Raw genomic sequence first — 24,374 nt, forward strand, 5'->3', positions numbered from 1 at the left:
CAATGGAAGTGCAGTAGAAGACCAGTATACTGGTAGATAGACTGGAAGCAACACTACTGGAATCCAGTGTACAAAGTGTTCCTGATCTAAAATTAAACTTTTCCTTCACTTAGTCATTGCTTTAGTCTTAAAAGCATCTCTTTGTGCCTCTTCAAGCTTTTCTCAGTTCTCACTAGCAAAAATCTTTGCTTGTCTATGGGGAAAACTGCTGCTTAAGTAAGATCTCAGGTTCCAAGATTGGATCCATCATCCCTTTGATGCACAGACACACAGTTCTGCTTTCTGTTCAGTAACTGATACAGGTTCTTGAGCACAGCCAACTTCTGTGGGAAAACTTGTGTGCATGACATGCTCTCAATACATAAGTGCAGCACTGACAAGCTAAAGATCCTAGTTTTAAGCATAAAGGATGAAAACTGACTTCCATTATTTTTAAGACAAAACCACTTTCTGTTTGGATAGTCAGACTTGTCTTATTAAGATTTACTATCTGTTGTGTAATAGGCATGACTGAGCTGGATGGCTTTCATAGGTTTGCTTTGGCTGGACATGTGGACTTAAGTAGTACTCAGGATATTTGCAAGCTGTAAGTGAATTTATTTAGATTTGTATTCAAAAGGTAGGGCTAAATATTATGACTTGATTCAGCTATTCAGTGATGAAGAGCCCAGATATGCTCACTGGATTCAGAAGTGCCCTGCACATGGTAGTGATAACTCATTCAGTAGATAATCCAATCCTCATCACAGACATACAGAAATAGATTTTTGTGTAGGGAGTAACTGTCCTTTGAGATGAAAGCCTAATTGCAACTGCAGCTCAGACCAGTGGTTTTGCATGTTTTGGGTCTTACATACTTCCTTGGTGTCCCTCAGCTGTCAAAATGGGAACTATAGCAGGAGCTGAGGTGAGGGTGAGCAGTTGAGCAGGAATGTCCAACAATTACATTCACATCCTTACTGAGCATCATTAGAGCTTTATGTAGCCACATGAGAAAGAGTTAAGGGAAACTATTACTGCATTCTTGGTTTGTATTATGTTTAAAAAGATATATGCTTACAGAGCTTTTAGCAGGCAGATTTGTTTGGGTATGTACAGCCTCTGACTAAGCCTTACTCTTTTCTAATGGCCTTAGAAACAATAGTTGATCACCTCTAACAAGTATTTATACTAGAATTATGTGGAATAAAGCTGAAATGGGATACTTATTAAACCTCTGGACGGATATTAAATTCAGAGTTCTGACTCCAGCATTTTACTGATGGTAGGTCCCAATTACTGGTGTGTCAGTATTAGACAGAAATGCTTAGTTATTTCCCATTAGAGAAACAGACTTTTTGACAGACTCTAGTTTGAAGACTAGAGGTATCAGTATCTGAGTTGTCTGTGCTGGCTCAGTCTAGATCACTGCACTCCACAGTAAGGGAAATAGATTAGAAAGCTCAATATTTAGTAGAGCTCTTGTGTAAAAGACACATCTTGACTTTATTTCTTAGCAAATGGGACAATGCTGGTAAAGAAGGGGGAGAGACTAAATAGCTGATCGATAATGGTCTTTCATCCTGAATATCTTTGTGACTTAATTCATGTTAAGAAACAAATAACGCATCTTGGTTTAATCTTTACCATTTCAGTAGGTTCTCAATATCTGTAAAATGCTTAAAGGTCTTGTGGTATCTAATCCACTCTGTAGTAGTACTAGATATCTGTGAAGCAAAAATCTTTGTTTATCCGGTTCATACACGCACAGTGTAGAACCATTTTCACTAATGGGTGTTAGGGCAGAAGAGGCTTTAGGCTGTTACTTGTAGAACAGAGTGTTGTTACCCTTTCTCCTACAGCAGGGCTTGCTGTAACCTACATGGGGGTGCTTGGTAGGGCTTAACTGGATTACTCAGAAGTAGAGTGTGGGTGAAATCATGGAAATGATGGTAAATGGAATCATGAAAATCATAGTAAATCACACCTCTGTAATGACTAATGCTGAATCTTTCTTTTCAGAAGTAAACAACCTTAGTTTGAGAAAGCGTACTGCTTGCCTAAGAAGCATAATAAAAAATGAAAATTTAGTAATAGTTGAGAGGCCTGTTCACTCCTTTATAAAAATAAACTGAAAAAACACGAGTTAATATATAATAACCTCTGTAATGACCTGTAGCATCTTCACCTGAGGCCTTTTAAGATACATAGCTGAGTGCTTGCTGCCTCCTGTAATAAAGTTCTGCTAATTTTCTGCTTGAGGAAGGAGGTGGTGAAGGTGCTTTAGAACAACACTGTTCAGATCATTGTGGAAGATTTGTCCCATCCAGGGTAAAAGTGATGGCTGATGTCCTTTATTTGATGGTAGAAGGATTCTGCTCATATTCTTCTGTATAGTCAGTAAGGAATGTGCCTATTACAGTGCCTCACTTATCTCAGGAGGATACCTACCACTCCCCTAATGGTAAGAACAGTCTTCAGTGTTTTCAGACTGCTAAACTGTGAACTGTGAACATTGACTGAGGCTTTCAGTATTCACATGACCATCCTTTAGGGAGTACTGGCATTTAGCCTTTAAAAGATGTGACGGGTTTCCCTAATAATAACGATGGCAGTAATACAAGGAGAATTTAGCACTACCTTTTCTGAAGCCTTTGCTAGATTTTATAATAGTTTAAAGCAGAAGATTTTAATACCCAGAGCATGATGCCAAATCATACTTGTCTTAGTGAAGATACCCCAAAATGTTTTCTTGCACAGGGATGAGGCTTTGAAGTGAATATTGGTGGGCTTAAAGCTGAACTTCAAGGAAATGCCTCAAGGTTCTCACTTTGCAAAATGAGTGGCCAGGGGCTGTGTCTTGAAGAGTAGGTCAAACTGAAGCACACTAATTGAAAAGAGGCCTTGAAAAAAACTGTGTTTCTGCTTCAGTACTCTGGAAATACATCTGAATTTGGATTAATTAAATCATTTTAGGAGCTTAGCTGTGCTGCAGTTAAATCTCTTGACTACTCCTGGGACAATCAGTCTCTTACCATGGACTGTACTCTGTTGGCAGATGGACTCGGAACATACTCAACATCAAAGTGCTTAAGTGTCAACTGCTTGAACATATAATTTGTGACAATATGTGGACATTGTCTGGTGTAGAGCAAGCAAGCAAGAACAGTGGGATTAAGAGCCTGTTGTTTATTTCTCTGTTATTCAAAATCACAGAAGTTGATAAATGATAAACTTGCATGTTTATTGGGTGCTAAAACATTGTGTGTTACATATGAAAGGTGCACGAGTTGTCTTGATATGAAAACTTCTTTCCTTACTGACACCAAAGCCTGTAATAGCCACCTACCTCATAGATTTGTTTTCAAAACTCTGGGTGCAAGCATGACCTTGTGCCTAAACTTTGATTCTCTTTTGGAATGAATGACACCTGCTGAAGTTTACTGTTGTGTATTAAGTATTTACCCCTAAAGGGAGGTGTTAGTTGAATGGCTCTCAGTTCTGCTGAGAAACATTTATGGGAATGAGTAAATGACCTTTTACACATTCGTAGATTTGGCTTATATTACGGTACTGAAACTTGAGTCTGTTGAGATTAGCAGTTCCTGGGCTGAATAGCTCTTCATTAGCCAGCTCAACAGAATACAAACAATTCCTGAGGCATTCTTGGGCACAGTCCCGACACACCATACTTAAAGGTATCTCTGTTACATACCCAATTTACCATTTAGTGAGTAGCATTACAGAAGCTGTAGCAAGCCATGATCAGCCTGCTCAAACACACTAAAACAGTGTTTGTGATGCCATCATGGGTCTTACTGCCCAAGGGATTCAGTCTATTGTATGAAGCTGCTGGTGCTGTGTAGCAAAGGAGCATAATGACGGAGTGATGCTGGTGGTAGATTCTATCCTTTCTCCTTGAGGGCAGTAATTTTTCACTTGCAGTGCACTGAAAAGCAGTATAGGTTAATCCTTTGAGAAGCTTCAGTGAAGCTAATATAGTTCCTGTGCTTGAAAACATTGCTTTGGGCCATAAAGCAGGTGCTCAGGTTTGTCACAGTTACATAAAATACTTAAAGTATATACTTAAAATAAAATACTTAATAAAATACTTAAAATACAGTTCTCAGATGTACCAAACCAGGGTGTGCTGCATAGGTAAATCTGATTTACTGTGGGCCAGTGAAACAGTGATGTTTGTTCACTGCTACCTCCTCCTCCTGTTAACTGAAATTGAGAGTGAATGGAAACAAAGTTAACACAAAAGGATGAAAAGGAGATATACCTGTCTTGTAGAGGAGTCTATTTGGCAGCTCAAAATTACTCCAGGTTACATTTAGAGTAACTACTTCGTTTTTGCTATTGTGTGGTTGAGCACAAATTATGTTTCTAGAGCTGGGCATACGGCTGGAAGAGGCCTGCATTACAGTCCCTGCCTTTGTTGTTGAGTTATATGGCATGACATCTTGGGCAAGGAGAGGTGAAATGACTGTTTAACACATCTTTCTTATCTTTCACTGGTAAGAATTAGGTATTCTGTGAAGTAAGATGAAAAAGTTCACTTGTAGGCCAGTTGAGACCTGCTGTGTAGACTTCCTTCTACACTTGCCAGGAGTGAGTTGCATAAGGGTAATTGATTCTTTCTGTACTACCCACTGGTGTTGAACATTGTAGTTCTGCCACTTAGGTTTTGAACACTGAATTTACCAGCCTTGCTAAAACTGGAATAGTGATGCTACTGCTGGTATAGTCTTACCAGGTTACTAGAACCAGGTTAAGCAATAAACACATAAGTTAAAAGTCCTTTTAGTTTGCATCAACAGTATGACTTCAGAATGTCTTTAGGACCTGGATATCGACAATTGTGTAGTTCATTGCCTGTGGAATGAAAAGACTCAGAAGATAAATCATAGTTCAGTAGTGTGCACTCTAATCAGAGAAGCTTGTCAGTCTTGCATTTCCTTCTGGAGGAGGTTTTAGACACAGAGGCTTGAGTTAGACCTTCAGCACAGGAAGGATAATAAAGCACTCTTTTTTTGTCTTTCTAGCTCCAAAATTTGGGTATTAATCCAGCAAACATTGGATTCAGCACCCTAACGATGGAATCTGACAAGTTTATCTGCATAAGGGAGAAAGTAGGAGAGCAGGCACAAGTAGTGATAATTGACATGAGTGATCCAACAACACCCATCAGACGTCCAATTTCTGCAGAAAGTGCCATCATGAATCCAGCCTCTAAAGTAATAGCACTAAAAGGTGAGTAACCCTTTATGTTGCAGTATGAAAACTACTGTTAAGCTTTATTCCTACTTATTAATGCTTTTATACTTCATGTAAACTTTCTAAGAAGAATGTATATGAGGATAAGAATTCTTGCCTGAACTTGCATGCTGTATTTTTGGCAGTAGATCTTTCAGTAATCTTTGGATGATTTGCCTCCAAGTGGGTGTGAGATGCTTGGACCTGGCACTGCAGCCTCCTATCCTCACTGAGGACCAGGTCAGCATCTGGTGTACTTTCCCTTTAAACAGGTATTGTAAACGTAATGGGCACTTGTATAGATGAGTAGTGGTGTAAAGCCATATTTTCTGCCGTGTCCTGGCCCTTTCTTGTAGCTCTGAAGGTTTGACTAGATAGTGACAAAAATGTCGTAAGGATGGCCAGTAAGTGTAAAAGTCTAAACATAACAAACAAGTTTAACAAGCATGAGGTCTTGAAGCTAGAAGACTTTTGCTTACTGCTGCCTGTGGTGTTGTTACTGCCTTTAAGCAGCACTCTTGAGCTCAAAGAAGTAATTTTTAATTCATGTCTGGCTCTTTTCTCAAATGACCAACATTTGGTATTTAATCTCAATAACTGTTACTGACTATGTACTTTTCTTCCTGCATCTTATCTAAACAGATGGTGAGTGAACTTTGTCCTGACATTGTATGTTTGGTAGTACAGAATGGTCCAATCTCATAAAAAGTACTGAACTTTAAGGTAGCCATTTGACAGTTCACTTCATGGCCAGGTGGGGAAATCTTAATCCTCAACTGGTATTTACAATGATCATGTTCTCCATTGGCTTGTTTCTAACCATTTGGCTGTTTTGACTATTGACTGTACCAAGTGAAGGAGGAGAGTGTGCTTTTAATGTTCGTGTGTATATGTGATTGAAGTACAGTTGATAGACAAAATGAAGTTGCAAAATTTTTATGAGAGACCTCTGCTAGCATGTCCTGTGTGCTATTCATTTCTGCCTAAGTGTGTTTTTTATTGTGAAAAATTATGGTGAAATTACTTGGGGGTCCAAGAAACTGTCCTCAGAGCTGGTGCAAAACCTTTAACTTCTTTTCTTTGATCTCAGGCTTATACTGACATCAGTTGAGAACTAAAATGTTTGACTTCAGCTGAATCTGTGATTCAGCTGAGATAGTTATGCATCTTGCAAAGGACTGCCTTACCCTGGGTATGGGTAAAGGTAATAATGAAAAAAAGTCAGATCTGTTAAGAGCTTACTGTACTTTATCTTGAACCCCTTTAAACAAGCTGTATTGGCAAGGAAAGTGCCTTCTCTACACTAGCAGAGCTTTGCCCACCTCTTAAAAGGAATCTACGTAACCTGGCTTTAAAACTAATATACTAACTGAATGGATTATCATCAGCTTCAAAGAATATAGCTTTATTCTTTCTAGTTAAGACTTGCTCAAAAGGAGTATTGTTCTGTCCATTCAGAGTGAATAAATCTGTCCTCTGAGTCAACGAGGTTGAGTTCATGATGTTGACATTCAAAGTTGTGTTGTCAAGTGTTGCAAACTTGATCTCTTCTATAAATAATCTAGTGATCAGAAGTTTGGGTAGAAGAGAGGGTTAATAGAGCTACCTAACCAATATCCATGATGACCTGAAAACTTGGTTTAAGTCTGTCACTCCAGACTTTTCCCTGCTGGTTGAGTGAGGCTTCAATAGTCAAAATGGTTATGTATTGTGATTCAGTGTGCCATGATGGGGAGTTGCTCGTAATCCCAGGATTATAGAGCAATAAATGTAGAAACCCACCCTCAGAAAAAGAAATGAAATGGTTCTTGATTTTAATTGCTATACAGTATGCACAATTTCATTTCTGGATTGCATGTGGCATTCTCCTGGTGTACTGAGATTTATACATTGTCCTTGTGTTTTTGGTCTTCTTGCACTGCTCTGTACTGGGAGTACTCAGCAGTGGGTGTAAGTGGAGAATGCAGCATTTGAGGGTGCTTCCATTCTTTGTGGAATGGAGAAACGTCATGCACCAGTCAACTGAAATGTAAATTCTTGTGCTTTCGATGTTCAAAAATTGAATCTGCTTACTTGGTTACGCCTGTATACTCTAAATAGACTCACCAGTTTGGTAGTTTGATCAGAAAAGCCTTAAATCTTTTTGTCTCAAATCTTGGCCTAATAAAATGTTCAAGTAGACATAAGACTCAGATGCACACTTGCCCTCAGCAGATCCTGCTTTCTTGATTTTTTTTTTGTAGTTTAATTACAGTTCAGGGTTGTGAAGTTTGAATATATGTTGTCACACTTAGGGAGTTGTAAAGTGGCTTCTGCAGCTCCCAACATCCAGGGCTAAACTGCCTAGTGAAGCTTGTAGAAGCCATTTCCAGCTGTGACACAGCAGTTAAACTTAGTCTAGAAAGAAGACAAGCATGAGCTTTTAGCTGTTTGTCAGTTTCTTCTATGTTCTTAAAACTAGGAAAGACATCCTGCTTCCTCTTCAGGAAGACTGTCCTTAAGAGCAGTTTCTGTATGCACATATTGGGATTGTTGTTTAGATGGTGACCAGAGCCCTTCCAGAACTACTTATCTCCTGGCTGCATGTGAGGCTGCACACTGTGGGAGTTCAAAATCCATCTCTTGATAACACCAGGCCATTGCTGGACAAATTGTTGTCCAATACAGTAAATATGCTGTTTCCAGCTATCACTTTACAGGCCTGGGCTTACTGCATCTGTCTAGCACAGTAAGTGCATGTGCAGAGCAAAGTATTCATTAGCAGGCTGCTTTTGGTCTCAGGAAAGCCAGCAAGCTCTCCTAGGATGTAGTTGATCAGGTTGATAGTTCTCTATGCAGTTAAACCAGGCAGCAAATGCTGCATGCAATAGCTCTTAAGTCTTGCATTGTCTCTTGGCACTGCATTAAACTAACATGATCAATTTATGTATAAATTATGCTAAAACAGAGCAGTTCAAGATACTTACTAACTTGGGATTACTAACTCTTGAATACTGCTTCTTGGTGGCCAGCAGCCTTTATCTATCAGTGAACATCTCCCAGTTTGGCAGTCACAAGTGTTACTAACAGGAAACACTTCTGAAATGGGGATAGAAATAATGGCATTACAAGCCAGTACTCCAGCAGTCTGAGTGGGTGTCTTGTGAACAGAAAAGAAAATTCCTGGAGCCAAGTTGTCTCATCTGCAGTAAAATAAAACATTACTTTGACTTTATGAAAGGAATTGATTCCCTTATTCTTTATAGTTTGGTTCAATTAGCATTGGTTTTAAGCCTACTTAACAGGGTAGGGCTTCTGGTTGTTTAAAAGGACTACTAAATCAAGCCTAAACCTGCAAGTATAGTTTCCTAAACCATGAAGAAGTAATCTTAAGTGGAACTAAAGCTCCAAACCTTCCTACAGTCTTTCTGAGCTTTTGACTGTCCTCTTCAGTAGGCACTTGTTGTACAAAGCCCATCTAGTTCAGTGTGCAATTCATCCAGCAGGAAAACAAAATGGGAGCTGTGATCTTCGGCTGTCTCAAGCTGTTTCAGGTCTCCTGCTGTTTGACTCAGTCCAGGTCAGCAGCTACTAAACTGACATAAGCTGGAGCCATTCTTTCTATTAATCATACTGAATGACATCTACTAGACACCTGCAACTTGGCGTACCAGTACTGCCAACTAAACAAGAGTTTACACAAGCTCTGTAGCTTAGACTGTCTTTTTACAACAGCTTATAGTGAAAGTGTCTGTGCTTGTCAGTTGTTGGAATGTCTGTGTGAGTGTCTATGAGGAGATTTTTCTGGTTTTGGGATGGTACAAGTGTTGGGGGTGGAGAGGGGTTTCTGTTAAGAGTCAAGTGTCAAAGGAGACTGAGAGTGACAGGACACTACCCTGTCTGTAACACCACTGGAACAGAGGGTTAAACTGGGTGCTTGTAAATGGGCAAACCATAGGATGGCCATTATGGTGATTGATCTGTGATGTTTCTTGGATTTTGTCATAATAGCTGGGAAAACACTTCAGATCTTTAACATTGAGATGAAAAGTAAAATGAAAGCCCACACAATGGCAGAGGAAGTGATCTTCTGGAAATGGATATCTGTGAATACAGTTGCCTTGGTGACAGAGACAGCAGTGTACCACTGGAGCATGGAGGGAGAATCACAACCCCAAAAGATGTTTGATAGACATGCTAGTCTTGCAGGCTGCCAAATCATCAATTACAGAACAGATGAACACCAAAAATGGCTGCTGCTGATAGGAATTTCAGCACAGGTAAGTTCCCTGGCAGCAACATATTATGAAGATAATTGGGAAAGCCCTGGCCCCACTTGACTTAATAGCTGCTGTAGTTTAACTTTGGTTTCTATAAATAAAAAATTGAAAACTATCTTTTATGTAGGAATAGCCTGACTTTTAGTTCAGTTCAAGTGTTGGAGGAGGGGATGAGAGGCATTTGCTGCTTTTTAGTTCACTGTCTCAGGGGTCTTGCTACAAACATTTGAAATCTTATCTCTAAAAGCTGACCTTTCTTTTTTCTAGCAAAATCGCGTGGTTGGTGCAATGCAGCTGTATTCAGTTGATAGAAAAGTCTCCCAACCTATCGAAGGCCATGCAGCAGCTTTTGCAGAATTCAAAATAGAGGGAAATGCCAAACCTTCTACCCTCTTCTGTTTTGCTGTGAGGAGTCCTGCAGGAGGCAAGGTAAAGTCTGCAGCTATGTTCCTGTAGTGCCATAGGAAGGTTTGCATCAAACTGAATGTGGAATTCAGTAGCATTGAATATGCTACAACTGCTGAGCAGTCTGTGCAGGGCTAGGTAACACCACAGTAAATTCCTTGGCCTTTCTAGTCTTTCCCTGCAAAACAGATGAATTGACAAGTGTGACTCAAAATGTCTTAAACAGGCTGTCTTGAATAGGAATAGTTGACTTTCATAGAAAGCATGGTTGTTTTAGTTTTTTTTATTCTTCTCCCAGGTTTTAATTTATCAAGTTCTAGAAAACTTAATATTCTGAATATGTGGAGCACAGCTCCCCAGACTGTGTTGGCCAAATGTGGCAGATGATTTCAGCAGCACATCTGAGGAAGGGAACTTCTTTCATGTGGCTGTACTTGCAGGCAATCTTGTGACATTAACTTTTTTCTTCCTAGCTGCACATAATCGAAGTAGGTCAGCCAGCTACTGGAAATCAGCCATTTGTTAAGAAAGCTGTTGATGTGTTTTTCCCACCTGAGGCACAAACAGACTTTCCAGTGGCAATGCAGGTAAATGTTTGACCCCCAAAAAAATGAGCTTTATAGCCTGGCAAGGAGCTGACATCTATTGTAAAGACTGCTTTCTATAGTGCTTTGCTGTCATTCTTCCTAGTTCTGGGAGGGGTGTTAATAGGTTTGTGGGAGGTAGCATGGACATTAAAACAGTAATTTAAATATATAGACTGTTTCTGTATTTTAAAAGATAATAAACAAAAAGGCCAAACAAAACTTTACAAAAAAAGAACCCAAACCAATGGAACAGACCCGCCAAAAAAACCCTTGAGAATGTCTTCAGGAAGAGTGTATCCATCACTTTGGCTATTCAACTTCCTACTTAATGTTCCGAGTTCTAGATAAGAATATTAGCATACCTCCTGTAGTAGCAGCACAGAAAAGGCAATTTGGGGCATTAGTGGGAGGTTCTTCAGGGAAGAGCAAAGCTGGTTGCTATCACAAACCAAATTTCACTTAGCATGTCTCTAGGACTAGAAATTGTGTCATAAAATCAGACTATCTTGGAGCGTAAGACTGCTGGCAAGTCGAATAGATCAGCTTCGTAAATAGACCAAGAGATGCCCATAACTAAGGTGCATGCATGGCAGGATTCATGTGGCTCTATACTTCAGCTTAAGGCTTAATTAACAAAACATCCAAAGACTTGCTCCAAGGGGGGAGTACTTTTATATCTTAAGACCGTTTTGGCTTGACGGATAAACTGGAGTACTCAGTAGATGAGCTTGGTTTAAATTCTGCTGGTGCTTTGGGTAGCCTTTGTTGGAAGAGAATGGGATTATCTCATTAGTATTTCTGAACAGAAACTTGTACTGACATATCTAGTCTAGAATGCTAATTATGCCCAAACTTCTTTCCTCAGCTTGGCTTATTAGGATGAGGAGTATGTTCTTTGCTGCAGATGAATTTTGATTTCCCTTCAACCTTTCTATTCACTGGAACTACGCCTGCAAATGGCCAGCAAAGCTGATCATTGCTTTTGAGTCTGAAAGGAAGAAGCCCGAAGCTATATTTGTTCTTAGTGTCAGTACAAAGGCATGTCACTGCAGTACTTTCTTAGTGACTAGGCTAAAGGCAGCTGTCTGAAGTGTTACAATCTTACTAGTTTTGACTAATAAAAACCTGTCTTTTGGCAGATTGGAATTAAGCATGGTGTTATTTATCTGATCACGAAATATGGATATATCCACATGTATGATTTGGAGTCTGGAGTGTGCATCTACATGAACCGTATCAGTGCTGATACTATCTTTGTCACAGCTCCTCATGAACCTACCTCAGGCATTATTGGTGTGAATAAAAAAGGACAGGTAACAAAGCCACTGTTCTGTTTCTGAGCCTTCTAGAGTTCAAATAGAATGTAACAAACCTGATGAGGGACTTGATGCAACAAATGCTATGGAAGGGAGCAAGTGACTATTTGATTAATCATTTTTTATCTCTCCTAGTACAGAGAGAAGAACTTGGTTTTTTAGTAATCTGCTCCTTCACTGATAAACTGCATAGCCATTTTGTTGTTGTATTTCACAGTAGTTGTGGCAAGGTCAGTACTCCTCAATATGCCTCTTGTCCTTTCCAGGTGCTTTCTGTTTGTGTTGAGGAAGACAACATAGTGAACTATGCTACAAATGTTCTCCAGAATCCTGACTTGGGACTGCGAATGGCTATACGTAGTAACCTCGCTGGGGCAGAGGAGTTATTTGCCAGAAAGTTTAACACACTGTTTGCTCAAGGAAATTATGCAGATGCTGCTAAAGTAGCTGCATCTGCACCAAAGGTAAGTAACTCCAAAGGTAAAGCTTAGAAATCATGGAAATTTGCCTAAGCTTATTGGATTGCTTAGCTCACTTGTATCTCAGAGCTTCACATTCAGAACATAAATGCTGTTTTAGTTCTCTGCAGTCTGGTAGCAGTTCTGACTAATACATTTCCCTGTATCCCATAAAGGAACATTTGCTATTCATTTCTAACCAGACTGGACTTTCTGTGGCCACTAACTTCTTGCTATACAGTCACTGGTTTGATGGTCTCTATCCTGAAGGTTTAACCGTAGATGCTTCAGTTTATCCTTAAAACCTGCTTTTTTGACTAATGTTATTCAGTCTTCACTAATTAAACACTGCTTCTCTCTCTATTGTGCCTGTTCAGGGAATTCTACGTACCAGTGATACAATTAGGAAGTTCCAGAGTGTACCGGCTCAGCCTGGGCAGGCCTCTCCCCTGCTCCAGTACTTTGGAATATTGCTTGACCAGGGACAGCTGAACAAGTTTGAATCTCTGGAGCTCTGTCGCCCCGTCCTGCAGCAGGGCCGCAAACAGCTTCTGGAGAAGTGGCTGAAGGAAGACAAGGTAGGCTCAACCATGACAGTAGCCTCCTTCTGTTGCCTTGTAACAATTGAGTGTGAACAATACTTTTGTTGATGCTACATCTCTGAATTCTTCTGGTTGACAAAATACTACTTCTGACTTCAGCTGGAGTGCTCTGAGGAGCTGGGAGACTTGGTGAAGACAGCTGACCCAACCCTTGCACTCAGTGTCTACCTTCGAGCTAATGTGCCAAACAAAGTGATTCAGTGCTTTGCTGAAACTGGTCAATTCCAGAAAATAGTGCTGTATGCTAAGAAGGTAAATCATTTATCACAAAGTACAGGCTCTGCCTTATGTGTAATGTGTCCATTGTGCAAATCATAGTGTATTGCTACAGTCTAAAAAGTCTGCAAAAAATAAGCTTCAAAACATTCAGCATTTTATGAAGTATTAATTTAATGTACTGGCTTAAGCTTATTCTATGGAATAAAGATAAGATTCTTCCTTAATTTCTTAGACTTTGTTTTGTAATGCATAAAGAGAGAAAAATTGCCTAATGTCCACTTTTAAGTTTAGGACTTGATAAACAGGGCTTTAGCACTGTTGAAAAAATTATTCCAAGCAGTTTCTTAAATAGCCAGAAAATTGCCCTGGCACAAGTTCAGTTACTAAGTAAGTGAATACTGAATTTCTGTGTCAACAGACAAGAAATGCTTTTGTCTGAGAATTCCTGGAAGATGGGGGATGGGCACTCTGAGCTCCCAACAGTTTATAGTCCCTGTGCTAAAGAACCTGAAGGTTTAACAGAAGTGTGAAGTTTCTTAAATACACGTGACTGTTTCTGAAATATCTAGGTTGGCTATACCCCAGACTGGATCTTCCTACTGAGAAGTGTGATGAGAGTCAGTCCAGAACAAGGCCTGCAGTTCTCTCAGATGCTGGTACAGGACGAGGAGCCACTGGCTAACATTAACCAGGTGAGGCCTACAACAAGAGTACTGGTCTCTTTCTACACAGAGGGAATAGTGCAGTACCATTCTGGGGACTGGTAAGCCTGGTTCACATCTCTTGTCATCTTGATTAGAGGAATTACTAAATAGTCTAGTCAGGTTTGGTTATCATCGAGTCTTTAGAGGCAAGTGCATTCTCAAGTTCTTGTGGAAACTTTCTGGTTTATTGGTAGTAAACCTGCCACAATCTTAGTCTAAGCAATAGTGTTATTATCCTGCCGTTGGCTTTAATGGAGCTTGCATCTCCCCACGCAGAGAATTTACAGGAAGATGAACAAATAATCCTAACTTCAGTTCTGGCTGCCAGTGGCCACTTCTTGTTAAATGGATGGAGAAATAAAGGGAACATTTTGCATCATTAAGTAACTGAAGCTACTTGGAAAAAGTCTTAGCTTTTCTTCTAGCAACTATCCCAACAAGAGAGAAGGGATGAGCTTTGCATGCTGTGTTAGAACTAAACAAGAGTGGATAGTAAAGTCTGGCATAATAGCTCAGAGTAATGCACTTCTTCCATTCTAGAGAAGAAGGAAATATGTGAAACTTGTCTCTCTATTACCATGATAGTGATACTATGAAAACAAGGGAATGCAGCATGCCAGGTGCTGTGATAGCCTGGTGTCTGGGTTTGAGACAAGTTAAGATCTTGGCATAAAGCAGACAATAGGGGATACAGTATCATAACATCACCCCAGGACACCTGTCTAGCCAGGCTTTTTGTATACACAGAAAAATGTACATGTGTGTACATAGACCTCTCTTCTCTCTTGACTAATCTCAACAGATTGTGGATGTGTTCATGGAGCACAGTCTTCTGCAGCAGTGCACATCCTTTTTGTTGGATGCCCTGAAAAACAACCGCCCTGCAGAAGGCCACCTTCAGACCCGTCTCCTGGAAATGAATTTGATTCATGCCCCGCAGGTATGACCCACTTCCTCCAAAAAGGGAGAGACAATACTAGATTTGCACAAAATAGGATGTCTGATACAATTATCTATAAGTTGTTTAGTAACGTGAAAGTCTTCTAAGTAAGTCACTGCTGTGACTTCTCAACAACTTGTAGGCTAAGCTGCTGTGATTCTCTTGACAGTCTGAATATGAAATGTTACCTCGTAGGTTGCAGATGCCATTCTTGGAAACCAAATGTTTACACACTACGATCGTGCTCACGTTGCCCAGCTGTGTGAAAAGGCAGGCTTGCTCCAGCGAGCTTTGGAACACTACACGGATCTCTATGATATTAAACGAGCAGTTGTTCATACTCACCTCTTGAATCCTGAGGTAAGTGTTGTCCAGAGTAAGAAAGTGATGTGAACAGTCTTCAGCACTTCTGCAGCTGCCTTGAGATGGGTTGTAGGTACTGAAGTAGCTGTGATTCAGGAACATTTGTCCAGTTAACAATTAAGTTGTATCAGCGGCTTAAATCTGACCTCAGTTTCCCAAGTGGACATTTCAAATATTATTTCCAAACTGCACTTTTGTAATTGTAAATACAGTGAGTGTTTCTTATTATGTCTTTGCTCTTAGTTCATGGAAGACTTCTCGCTAGTAGCTGGGGTAGAAACTGTCTAGTTGGCACATCTTAGAAATCAGTCAAATCCTGTGTGAGTAAAATTTCTGTCTCTTTGCAGTGGCTTGTGAACTTCTTTGGCTCTCTCTCTGTTGAAGACTCCGTGGAGTGTTTGCGTGCTATGCTGTCAGCCAACATTAGGCAGAACCTACAGCTCTGTGTGCAAGTTGCTTCTAAATACCATGAACAGCTTGGCACCCAGTCTCTTGTGGAGCTTTTTGAATCTTTCAAAAGCTATGAAGGTACAGTATTAGAGGGAAGCAGCTTACTTGGAAGCACTGACTGATTGAAGCTAACAGTAAGGATTGTAGCTTTTATGGGAGAGGTACCGGTCACATGGCTGGATCTTAGGATACACTTATAAAAGCGAGCTCATCACAGTGAGTTTTAGGGGTAGTTTTGTTCTAGATAGTTTCTTAGCTCTCAAGTAAAGATCAGAAAGAAAGATGAAACCTGAAAGAAGTTTCTGATTCTCCCTGCAGTTGACTGAAAGCTGCTCTCTCAGCAAAGCTGAACTAAGTCACAAGCTGAAGCCCATGCAGCCTTCACTTGCTTCACTTCTAACAATGTTAAACACATGTGACTCTTTCCAGGACTGTTCTATTTCTTGGGTTCCATTGTAAACTTTAGCCAGGATCCAGATGTTCACTTCAAGTACATCCAGGCAGCTTGCAAGACTGGTCAGATAAAGGAAGTGGAAAGGATTTGCCGTGAAAGTAACTGCTATAACCCAGAACGGGTGAAGAACTTTCTGAAGGTAAATACTCTACCCAGGGGATTGAAGGGTCCTTTTGTATGTTTTGCTTAGCAGCAGAACTACAGCTTTCTAATGGAGGGAAACGCCAAAAAGGTTTAGTTGGCATGGCTATGAATAATTTGTTGCTTTTTCCTCTTTCGCACAAAATACAGGAGGCAAAGCTCACAGATCAGCTTCCTCTGATCATTGTCTGTGATCGGTTTGACTTTGTTCATGACCTGGTGCTCTATTTATATCGCAATAATCTGCAGAAGTATATCGAGATCTACGTACAGAAGGTAAGGACTTGCTCTTTACTTCATTATAAGGAGCTTAACAGACTACAGTATAATCTGTTGTCTCTTTTTGCTTACTCTCCCAGTGCAGAGGCACTTCATTAAGCCTTTTGTCTATCTCAAAAACATCATTCCTGGAATGTATATACAAATGTTAGTTACTCAAAGTTCTCTGCTCTGAAGCATAATTGAAATGGTTAGCTAGAATTTCCTCATGTGGAAGGCTGGGGGTGCATTATTAGTAATGCTAATAACTAATTTTAATGATGGTGGTGATTCTAGGTGAATCCTAGCCGTATACCAGCAGTGGTTGGAGGGCTTCTTGATGTAGATTGTTCTGAAGATGTCATCAAGAACTTGATCATGGTGGTGAGAGGGCAGTTCTCCACGGATGAGCTAGTGGCTGAAGTGGAAAAAAGAAATCGGTAATGAAAATGCATCTGTAGGCACCAGTGTTGGGCTTCCCTGATCCTGCTATACACAGATTGAATTGCATGCAGTTTTGTTAAATGATAAAGTACTAATGTTGTTTTGTGTTCCTTTATAGAAAAGCAGTTCAAATTTGCTAGTCAGTCTTTCCATTGTTTGTGTCATTTAGGAATGCCTGACAGCACTGTATGATGTATAATATGGCTTTTGAACACTCCCATACAGCCAGCCATGGGATGTGCCTTTGGAGTAAATTTGGATCAAACCATCTTGACAGTCTAGCTGCAGGCACACAGCAGCTTCTGTTATTAGTATCTAATAGTGCCTGTAAAATGAACAAATGGCTTTAAGCATGAACTGCCAGCTAATACAACAGGAGTTGAGAGATTGTAAAACTAGGGGTATCTGCAGCCTTCCCTGATTGATGTTAAACTGCAGATCTCATTAAAAAATAACTGTCTGGTCTGTGTTTGCTTTTAAGTTTGACCAGAAGATTTGCTTGAAGGGAAGGCCAGGTACTGAGTGGTAACTGTCAAGCATACCTCAGTCTGACTAAAAACCAGAAATGTTTGTTTCTTCAAAGGCTTAAGTTGCTGTTGCCATGGCTTGAATCAAGGATTCATGAAGGCTGTGAAGAACCTGCGACACATAATGCTTTGGCCAAAATCTACATTGACAGTAATAATAATCCAGAACGCTTCCTTCGTGAGAATCCTTACTATGACAGCCGTGTAGTTGGCAAATATTGTGAAAAGAGGGACCCTCATCTGGCTTGCGTTGCTTATGAGAGGGGGCAGTGTGATCTGGAACTCATAAAGGTTAGCAAAACTACGTTTATAAACATGCTTAAAAGAACTACTTGCTGCCTGAAGTGGAAGACTGTCTGGCTATTAGTCTAACACTTGAAGAATCCTGTCCTGCGGTCTCACTCAGGAGTTGAGGCAGGTGGGATTCTTCTATGTGGAGACAGTAATTTTTATGCTGATGAGAAGAACTTAAGCTATATGTCCAAGCTGGAATTGTATAAGTGGAACTTTGAATGGATCCATGTCTTTCATCCACTGATTCTGCTTGAAATTAATTTGTTTATTAGGCCCAGGTAATGAATATGCCTACCATTAACACTTTGTTAATTTGATTTTTTTTTGAGCTTTGAAGGCTTAAGAGGATGAACAGGCTGTCATCTAGCCCTACAGTGAAAAAAAAAGTTTCCCTAAAACTAAAACAGAACTTGTAATTTTCCTTTTTTTTTTTTTTCCTTTTTTTTTTGACCCATAGACTTGCTCCAGTACTTAACCAGAAATGAGGAAAATAAATGTTGACAGTCTAACTACAAGAACTTACTTCAATAGCATTCCTTTCCTTTCTTTAAGCTTTTTCTTAGAGCATCCTTCAGAATTTCAAGGGCAAGTGAAATTCTCAGGGTTTTCTAACACTTTCTAGTCTCAATATGAACACCAGAGCTTAATGTCAGATTAAGCCAGTAGTGCTTGTGGCTGCTGAGAAAAGCATTCTTCTACTTGCACTTCCATACTGGTATATGCAGAGAATATCAGCTGTGAGCATTAGAATGGTAGTACAATCCAGGCTTGCTGCTGAAAGTGGATGGCTTTCCAGCCTGAAGGAGTTAATTTTTAAGTAATAGTTGCACTGTAGCTGTTAAAAAAGGGCTAGCTGCATTTGTCTCCTTTATTTCAGGATATGAAGGTGGCTTTGAATTGTTGTTTGCTAGGAGACTGCTAGGATAAACTTTACCATTCTGGTTAACCATTAAAGCCTGTCTGTACCAGTTTCTTTCTGGAACTGATGTTCTGAGGTTTTTCTGGTTATGGAGAAATGATCTTCCTGTAAGAATTATTCTTAAGACTTATTATTGTTGTCTCCTAGAAGAAGGATCAACTCCTGCAACTGATAAATGTAAAGCATAAAACAAAATTGTGCTAGTACTGATTTCCTTACAGTACAGTAATTAAGATTCTACGGGCTTATTTGGATACCAGCAGTGTGAGCTGTTGGTAAAAGATGACTTAGGCCTTCAGGCTTCTACTCTTCTAGCTGGAAGTTGAAGCTAGTGGTATGAATAGGATTATGACTTGTAACTCTTCCATGGTGCACTTCTATAAGGAATTTCACATTTATTCTGTACCCTTAACACCTTAACAAGAGAATTCAAGCCACTTGCTATTCTGAACATTTATAAACACATGTAAAGCTAATGACACCAAATACATAACCTGCTTCTACCTTTAAACACCTACAACCATTCCTCAGTTCGCTACTTAGCACTGCCCAGGCAAGTGGCTCCCCTTTCTAGATTTAAAACTTAAGTTCTTCAGGCTTCTGCAGGTCTTCACTTCAACCAGAAGCAAATAGTTACTGTGAAGCCACAGTCAGAGTGTTTGTGTGTTGGGCAAAACCAAGAGAAGCTGTAGAAATTCTGCTGCAGACCTTCTCCATGAGCCTTCCAGATCAGAGGTTGGGTAAGAACTTGTCTGTGGCATTTAGCATTGGTCAGAAATTAGTTCTAGTCAGTCTTCTAGACTGTCTGGTTCATAGCTAGCTAAACCTGTCTTGCAGTACTGACCCTTAATAATAATTCCAATAATTGTAACTTCTCCTTCAGGTGTGCAATGAGAACTCCCTGTTTAAGAGCGAGGCTCGTTATCTGGTGCGCAGGAAGGACCCTGAGCTCTGGGCAAATGTACTGGAAGAAAACAACCCATTCAGGCGGCAGCTTATTGACCAGGTAAAGGAAACAGGTTAAACTTCTAGTGTGTGGAGACCTCAGGATGTCTCAGAAACATTATGGAGCATTAAAGTAGCATTCTTCCCCCACAAGGCCCCTTAAAACCCCATCTCACCATATAGAAGTTTGTAAGAGTTAGAGTGGCAGGTATTAATTCTGACCTTCATGGTAACCACTAAGCTACCAGTAAGATACTTTTTCTGTCCTGGAGAATGACCTTCCTCTAGTGAATTTGTTTCCCATACAGATGTAAATGGGGCTTTACTTCTCTGTAAAGTACAGGTAATAGCTGTTTCTTGCCGTCTTTATCAAAATACTCTCAAAATTCTGAAGTTTTAATTTATAGTTCACTGGACAGATAACAAATGGACAAATATTTCATTTAGGGAAAACACGTAATGGTTTCTTGCCTTTGAATCTAGGTTGTCCAAACAGCTTTATCAGAGACACAGGATCCAGAGGAAGTTTCTGTAACTGTGAAAGCTTTCATGACTGCTGATCTGCCAAATGAACTGATTGAGTTATTGGAAAAAATTGTCTTGGATAATTCTGTATTCAGTGAACACAGGTAAGAGGAGAGCTTTGCCCTCAAGTTTTGCCTATTCAGTGCCTTTGTTTAGGTTGTGAATGATCCAGGTTATCGTGGGCCTCTTGGTTGCAAGACCTAAGCACTCTTCAGTGTTTACTATAAGGCGAAAAGCTAGAATTTCGAGTGCTTTGTGCTTGAAGAACAGAGCTAGTTCACACTGTGCAGTTTGCAGTGATGTGTTGAGAGCAGGGAATACTAATATTGGTAAGCAATTTCTTTTTGAAGGTAAATGTCAGTGGTTCTCAATCTGGGGATGAAATGTTATTTCTAGTGACAGGAAGTGGGTTTATTTTTTCACATGTACAATCCATGTCACTTAAGCAGGTGTTGCTGTGCACTGCTTATAGCCTATGCCTTCTGTTAACCAAAGGAATCTCCAGAACCTGCTGATCCTGACTGCCATTAAGGCTGACCGCACGCGAGTGATGGAATACATCAATCGGCTGGATAACTATGATGCCCCAGATATTGCAAACATTGCCATCAGTAATGAGCTATATGAGGAAGCCTTTGCTATATTCAGAAAATTCGATGTCAATACTTCAGCAATTCAGGTGAGGTGTGGTTCCTGTATGATCCTGTAGAATGCTTCCCTGGACAGAAATGGCTGTTCTGAGAGCAGTTAGCTTAATATTGCTTACACAGAGCAGTGTATACACTTGAAGAAAGGCTTCTGTTAAAATGGACAGTGTTACAAAACGTCAATTTTTAACTTGGAACTTCAATTTCAAACAGGTGCTGATTGAGCACATTGGCAATTTAGACCGTGCTTATGAATTTGCAGAGAGATGTAATGAACCAGCCGTGTGGAGCCAGCTGGCCAGAGCACAGCTCCAGAAGGACTTGGTGAAGGAAGCCATTGACTCCTATATAAAGGCAGATGATCCATCTGCCTATATGGAAGTTGTTCAGGCAGCTAATAGAAATGGTAAGGCAAAGCATCTTCAAATTGCTTGGATGTGAGCTAGGTTATTGCATTTATATTTAGCAGCAGAGGCTATTGAGACTTAGGAATTCTGTTTCAGAGGAAGTTGGAACAGTCGGTACATGGAATGGATCAGTCAATGTTAGGTGAGATTCCTGTCAACAAGGTTGTCTGTCTTGCTACACCAGACATATCTCCACACAGTCTGTGGAGATAATTTGGACCGTTACCTATAATGTCACTAAGTGTAATGTATTTATTTCGTTTTATATGGCACAATTGCTTGCCAATTGGATTGCAGATCAGTAGCAAGAAGTCCAGTCTTACCTGAAGGTGACTTCGTGTCGTCCATAGCTGAAGTTACGGAATTGGCTTACTATCGTGGTAGAGGAGAGCCCTGAGCCTGCTAGTGAAAACTATCCCTAAGGTGGCCAAGGTAAACAACACAGAATGACTAAACACAGGAACTTAGATATCTCTGCTCTCTTCCAGATAACTGGGAGGACCTAGTCAAGTTCTTACAGATGGCCAGGAAGAAGGCTAGAGAGTCTTATGTAGAGACAGAACTTATTTTTGCTTTGGCAAAAACAAATCGTCTGTCAGAACTGGAGGAGTTTATTAGTGGCCCTAATAATGCCCATATACAACAGGTATGTCTTGATCCAGTTTCCAAGTGTGACTTGCTGCTTAGCTGACCCCTCATTCTTGCTGCTGCCCTTGTTTACCTTGGACTCCTCATTCAGGTCGGTGATCGCTGTTACGAAGAGGGGATGTATGAAGCAGCAAAACTTCTCTACAACAACGTATCCAACTTTGCTCGCCTGGCATCTACCTTGGTGCACCTCGGGGAGTATCAGGCAGCCGTGGACAGTGGCCGCAAAGCCAATAGCACAAGGACTTGGAAGGAGGTAACTTAAACTTGTGGGTAGTAGATTTTAATTCTAGAGCAAGTATTATGGAAACACCTATTTGGAACCGCTAGTAAATCTCAAATTTGGTAAAAGCTTTGTCCTGTTAACTATTTGCTTGTTGTCACTTTACCGTTCCTAATACAGTCCTAATACATTTGCTGACTGTCATGACAGGTCTGCTTCGCCTGTGTGGACGGAAAAGAATTCCGTTTGGCACAGATCTGTGGCTTACACATTGTTATCCATGCTGATGAACTTGAGGAGCTGATCAGTTACTATCAGGTAACTGTTAATATGCTAGAAGACTTGTACAGAATACTTGTATCTGCTAATAAAGTGCTCAGAGAAAAAAAGAAACATACACTGGAGGCTAATATCTAAATTAATTTGTCCTCTATCTTGGTATTTATCTATATATTTATTATACTATTATTATATTGTTCATTTTATATATTTTTTTTTTAATATATATATTTATATTTATATTTCTCTATATTTCTTAGTGGCAGCATGCATTTTTTCTGTAGTCAATGGAGAGGTAGTAGTTTTCCATTGTGCCTTCTTCTATAATTCTCTAACCTCATTGGAATCAAAAATCTAAGCACTTTAAATGGAGAGGAAATCAAAGCATGTTGTGTTTAAGTAAATATATGTTTTAGCAAGCTTAATTAATCCTTATTTTCCTAACATCCAGGATCGTGGCTACTTTGAAGAACTGATTGCCCTTTTGGAAGCTGCTTTGGGCCTAGAGCGTGCTCATATGGGGATGTTTACTGAACTTGCCATCTTATACTCCAAATTCAAGCCTCAAAAAATGAGGGAACATCTGGAGCTTTTCTGGTCTAGAGTTAATATTCCAAAGGTATGCAGTAAGGTAGCTGCAAGTGAAGGTGGGAAGCTGCCAGTGAATAAAACCTGGTGCATTTTTTTGTTTGTTTTATTAGGTGCTCAGAGCTGCAGAACAGGCTCATCTCTGGGCAGAACTTGTATTCCTCTATGACAAGTACGAGGAGTATGACAATGCAATAATTACTATGATGAATCATCCCACTGATGCCTGGAAAGAAGGCCAGTTTAAAGATATAATTGCCAAGGTAAGTAACTTGGTTAACTGAAGCAAAGTGCTGAAAGCTTCTTTCAGGAGAGAAAAAATGTACCACAGAATTGCTATTTAGAAAACAGTTTGCTTAAGCTACTACTCAGTTTTTCTGCTATACTTCCAATCAGTTTAACGCAGTTTCTTTTCTGCTGTGCAGCACATTCTGTTGAGTGGCTGCAGCTAGCAGAGGATGTTTTCAGAGACTGCACAGGATCATAGGTCACAAGCAAGAGGCCTAACCTCCTTAATAATTTTGAGCTGACTGCTGTTTTAGTCTGAGGCTGTAACTGTTCTTGGAAGATTTCTGCATATGTTTCCAGCTGTTTCAGTGTGAGAAATGGGGTGGAAAGTCCCATGAGAACAGCAGAGAATAGTGAATCGAGAAATAGTTTAAACAAGATTTATGACTGAGTACACTCTTACTGCACTGGGGGCTTCAAGGAAACAATTTAAAGACCTTTTAAGGCTGCAGTCTTCACTGGCTTCAGAAGTCAACAAATGGTCATATTAACTGTAGTGGGCTGCCTGTGCCAGGACCTCTTCAGTGGATAGATTAGAATTGGTTTGTAATGCCCCTAGTAGCCTGTGATTTCACTGTTGGGAAGAAGTTGGTACAAGAAGCAGTCATAGGATTGAATAAGAATTCTGCATAAGTGTAAAACTTCTGACCTCTAGAAGGAACCTTAAGCTGTTGTTTAGTAAGACTCACATAAACTTTGTGGTGAGTTAAGTGGTCCAAACTATGCACCTTAGGCTTACTTCTGTTTGAAGTACTAACTAGTGTCTGATCATGCAGGTGGCCAATGTGGAGCTGTACTACAAAGCCTTGCAGTTCTACTTAGACTACAAACCTCTGCTGATCAATGATCTCCTACTTGTATTATCTCCACGACTGGATCACACCAGGACAGTCAATTTTTTCTCAAAGGTGAGCTTGGGAGAGCATAGGTCAACACAAAGTCCTCTTGCTGAAGTTAAGATACTCTAGGCTCTGGCTGGAAAACAAGGGTTGGCATCTGCTGAGTAGCTTTGCCTGCAGTATAAAGGACTGAGAAGCAGCCCAGTCCTGGCTTGATAGGGGAAATGCAGGAAGAGTTACGTAACTGGCCTTGTAGACTTTTACTTTACTCCTGGTAATACAAGACACCTTGTCTGAAGGGTTTTAACAATGAGCACAAGCTCTTGTAATAACAAATGGGAACCTGTTTCAGGAGAAGGCAGTGTCAGGATTGCTATATTTAATCTTGTATTGGAAACATCTTCTTT

At 40.2% G+C, this 24,374-nt stretch overlaps 1 protein-coding gene across 3 annotated transcripts in view; it reads left to right on the top strand.

Moving 5' to 3' along the window:
* Window positions 1-24,374, top strand: part of CLTCL1 (clathrin heavy chain like 1) — a 35,079-nt gene that overhangs the window by 3,771 nt on the left and 6,934 nt on the right. For all 3 annotated transcript variants that reach the window (XM_086856340.1, XM_086856339.1, XM_086856342.1), the window contains exons 2-27: window positions 5,028-5,235; window positions 9,229-9,497; window positions 9,765-9,926; window positions 10,376-10,489; window positions 11,629-11,802; window positions 12,072-12,269; window positions 12,641-12,841; window positions 12,965-13,117; window positions 13,654-13,776; window positions 14,591-14,728; window positions 14,924-15,088; window positions 15,439-15,619; window positions 15,971-16,134; window positions 16,287-16,412; window positions 16,692-16,834; window positions 17,422-17,656; window positions 19,462-19,584; window positions 20,007-20,152; window positions 20,544-20,727; window positions 20,909-21,101; window positions 21,591-21,748; window positions 21,842-22,006; window positions 22,184-22,291; window positions 22,704-22,871; window positions 22,954-23,103; window positions 23,905-24,036. In XM_086856340.1, coding sequence (XP_086712466.1) covers window positions 5,028-5,235; window positions 9,229-9,497; window positions 9,765-9,926; window positions 10,376-10,489; window positions 11,629-11,802; window positions 12,072-12,269; window positions 12,641-12,841; window positions 12,965-13,117; window positions 13,654-13,776; window positions 14,591-14,728; window positions 14,924-15,088; window positions 15,439-15,619; window positions 15,971-16,134; window positions 16,287-16,412; window positions 16,692-16,834; window positions 17,422-17,656; window positions 19,462-19,584; window positions 20,007-20,152; window positions 20,544-20,727; window positions 20,909-21,101; window positions 21,591-21,748; window positions 21,842-22,006; window positions 22,184-22,291; window positions 22,704-22,871; window positions 22,954-23,103; window positions 23,905-24,036 — 4,281 coding nt within the window. The remainder of the gene's footprint in view (window positions 1-5,027; window positions 5,236-9,228; window positions 9,498-9,764; window positions 9,927-10,375; window positions 10,490-11,628; window positions 11,803-12,071; window positions 12,270-12,640; window positions 12,842-12,964; window positions 13,118-13,653; window positions 13,777-14,590; window positions 14,729-14,923; window positions 15,089-15,438; window positions 15,620-15,970; window positions 16,135-16,286; window positions 16,413-16,691; window positions 16,835-17,421; window positions 17,657-19,461; window positions 19,585-20,006; window positions 20,153-20,543; window positions 20,728-20,908; window positions 21,102-21,590; window positions 21,749-21,841; window positions 22,007-22,183; window positions 22,292-22,703; window positions 22,872-22,953; window positions 23,104-23,904; window positions 24,037-24,374) is intronic.

The sequence above is a fragment of the Cyanistes caeruleus genome, chromosome 18, assembly GCF_971803275.1.
Source record: "Cyanistes caeruleus chromosome 18, bCyaCae1.hap1.1, whole genome shotgun sequence".
In the NCBI taxonomy this organism is placed as follows: Eukaryota; Metazoa; Chordata; class Aves; order Passeriformes; family Paridae; genus Cyanistes; species Cyanistes caeruleus.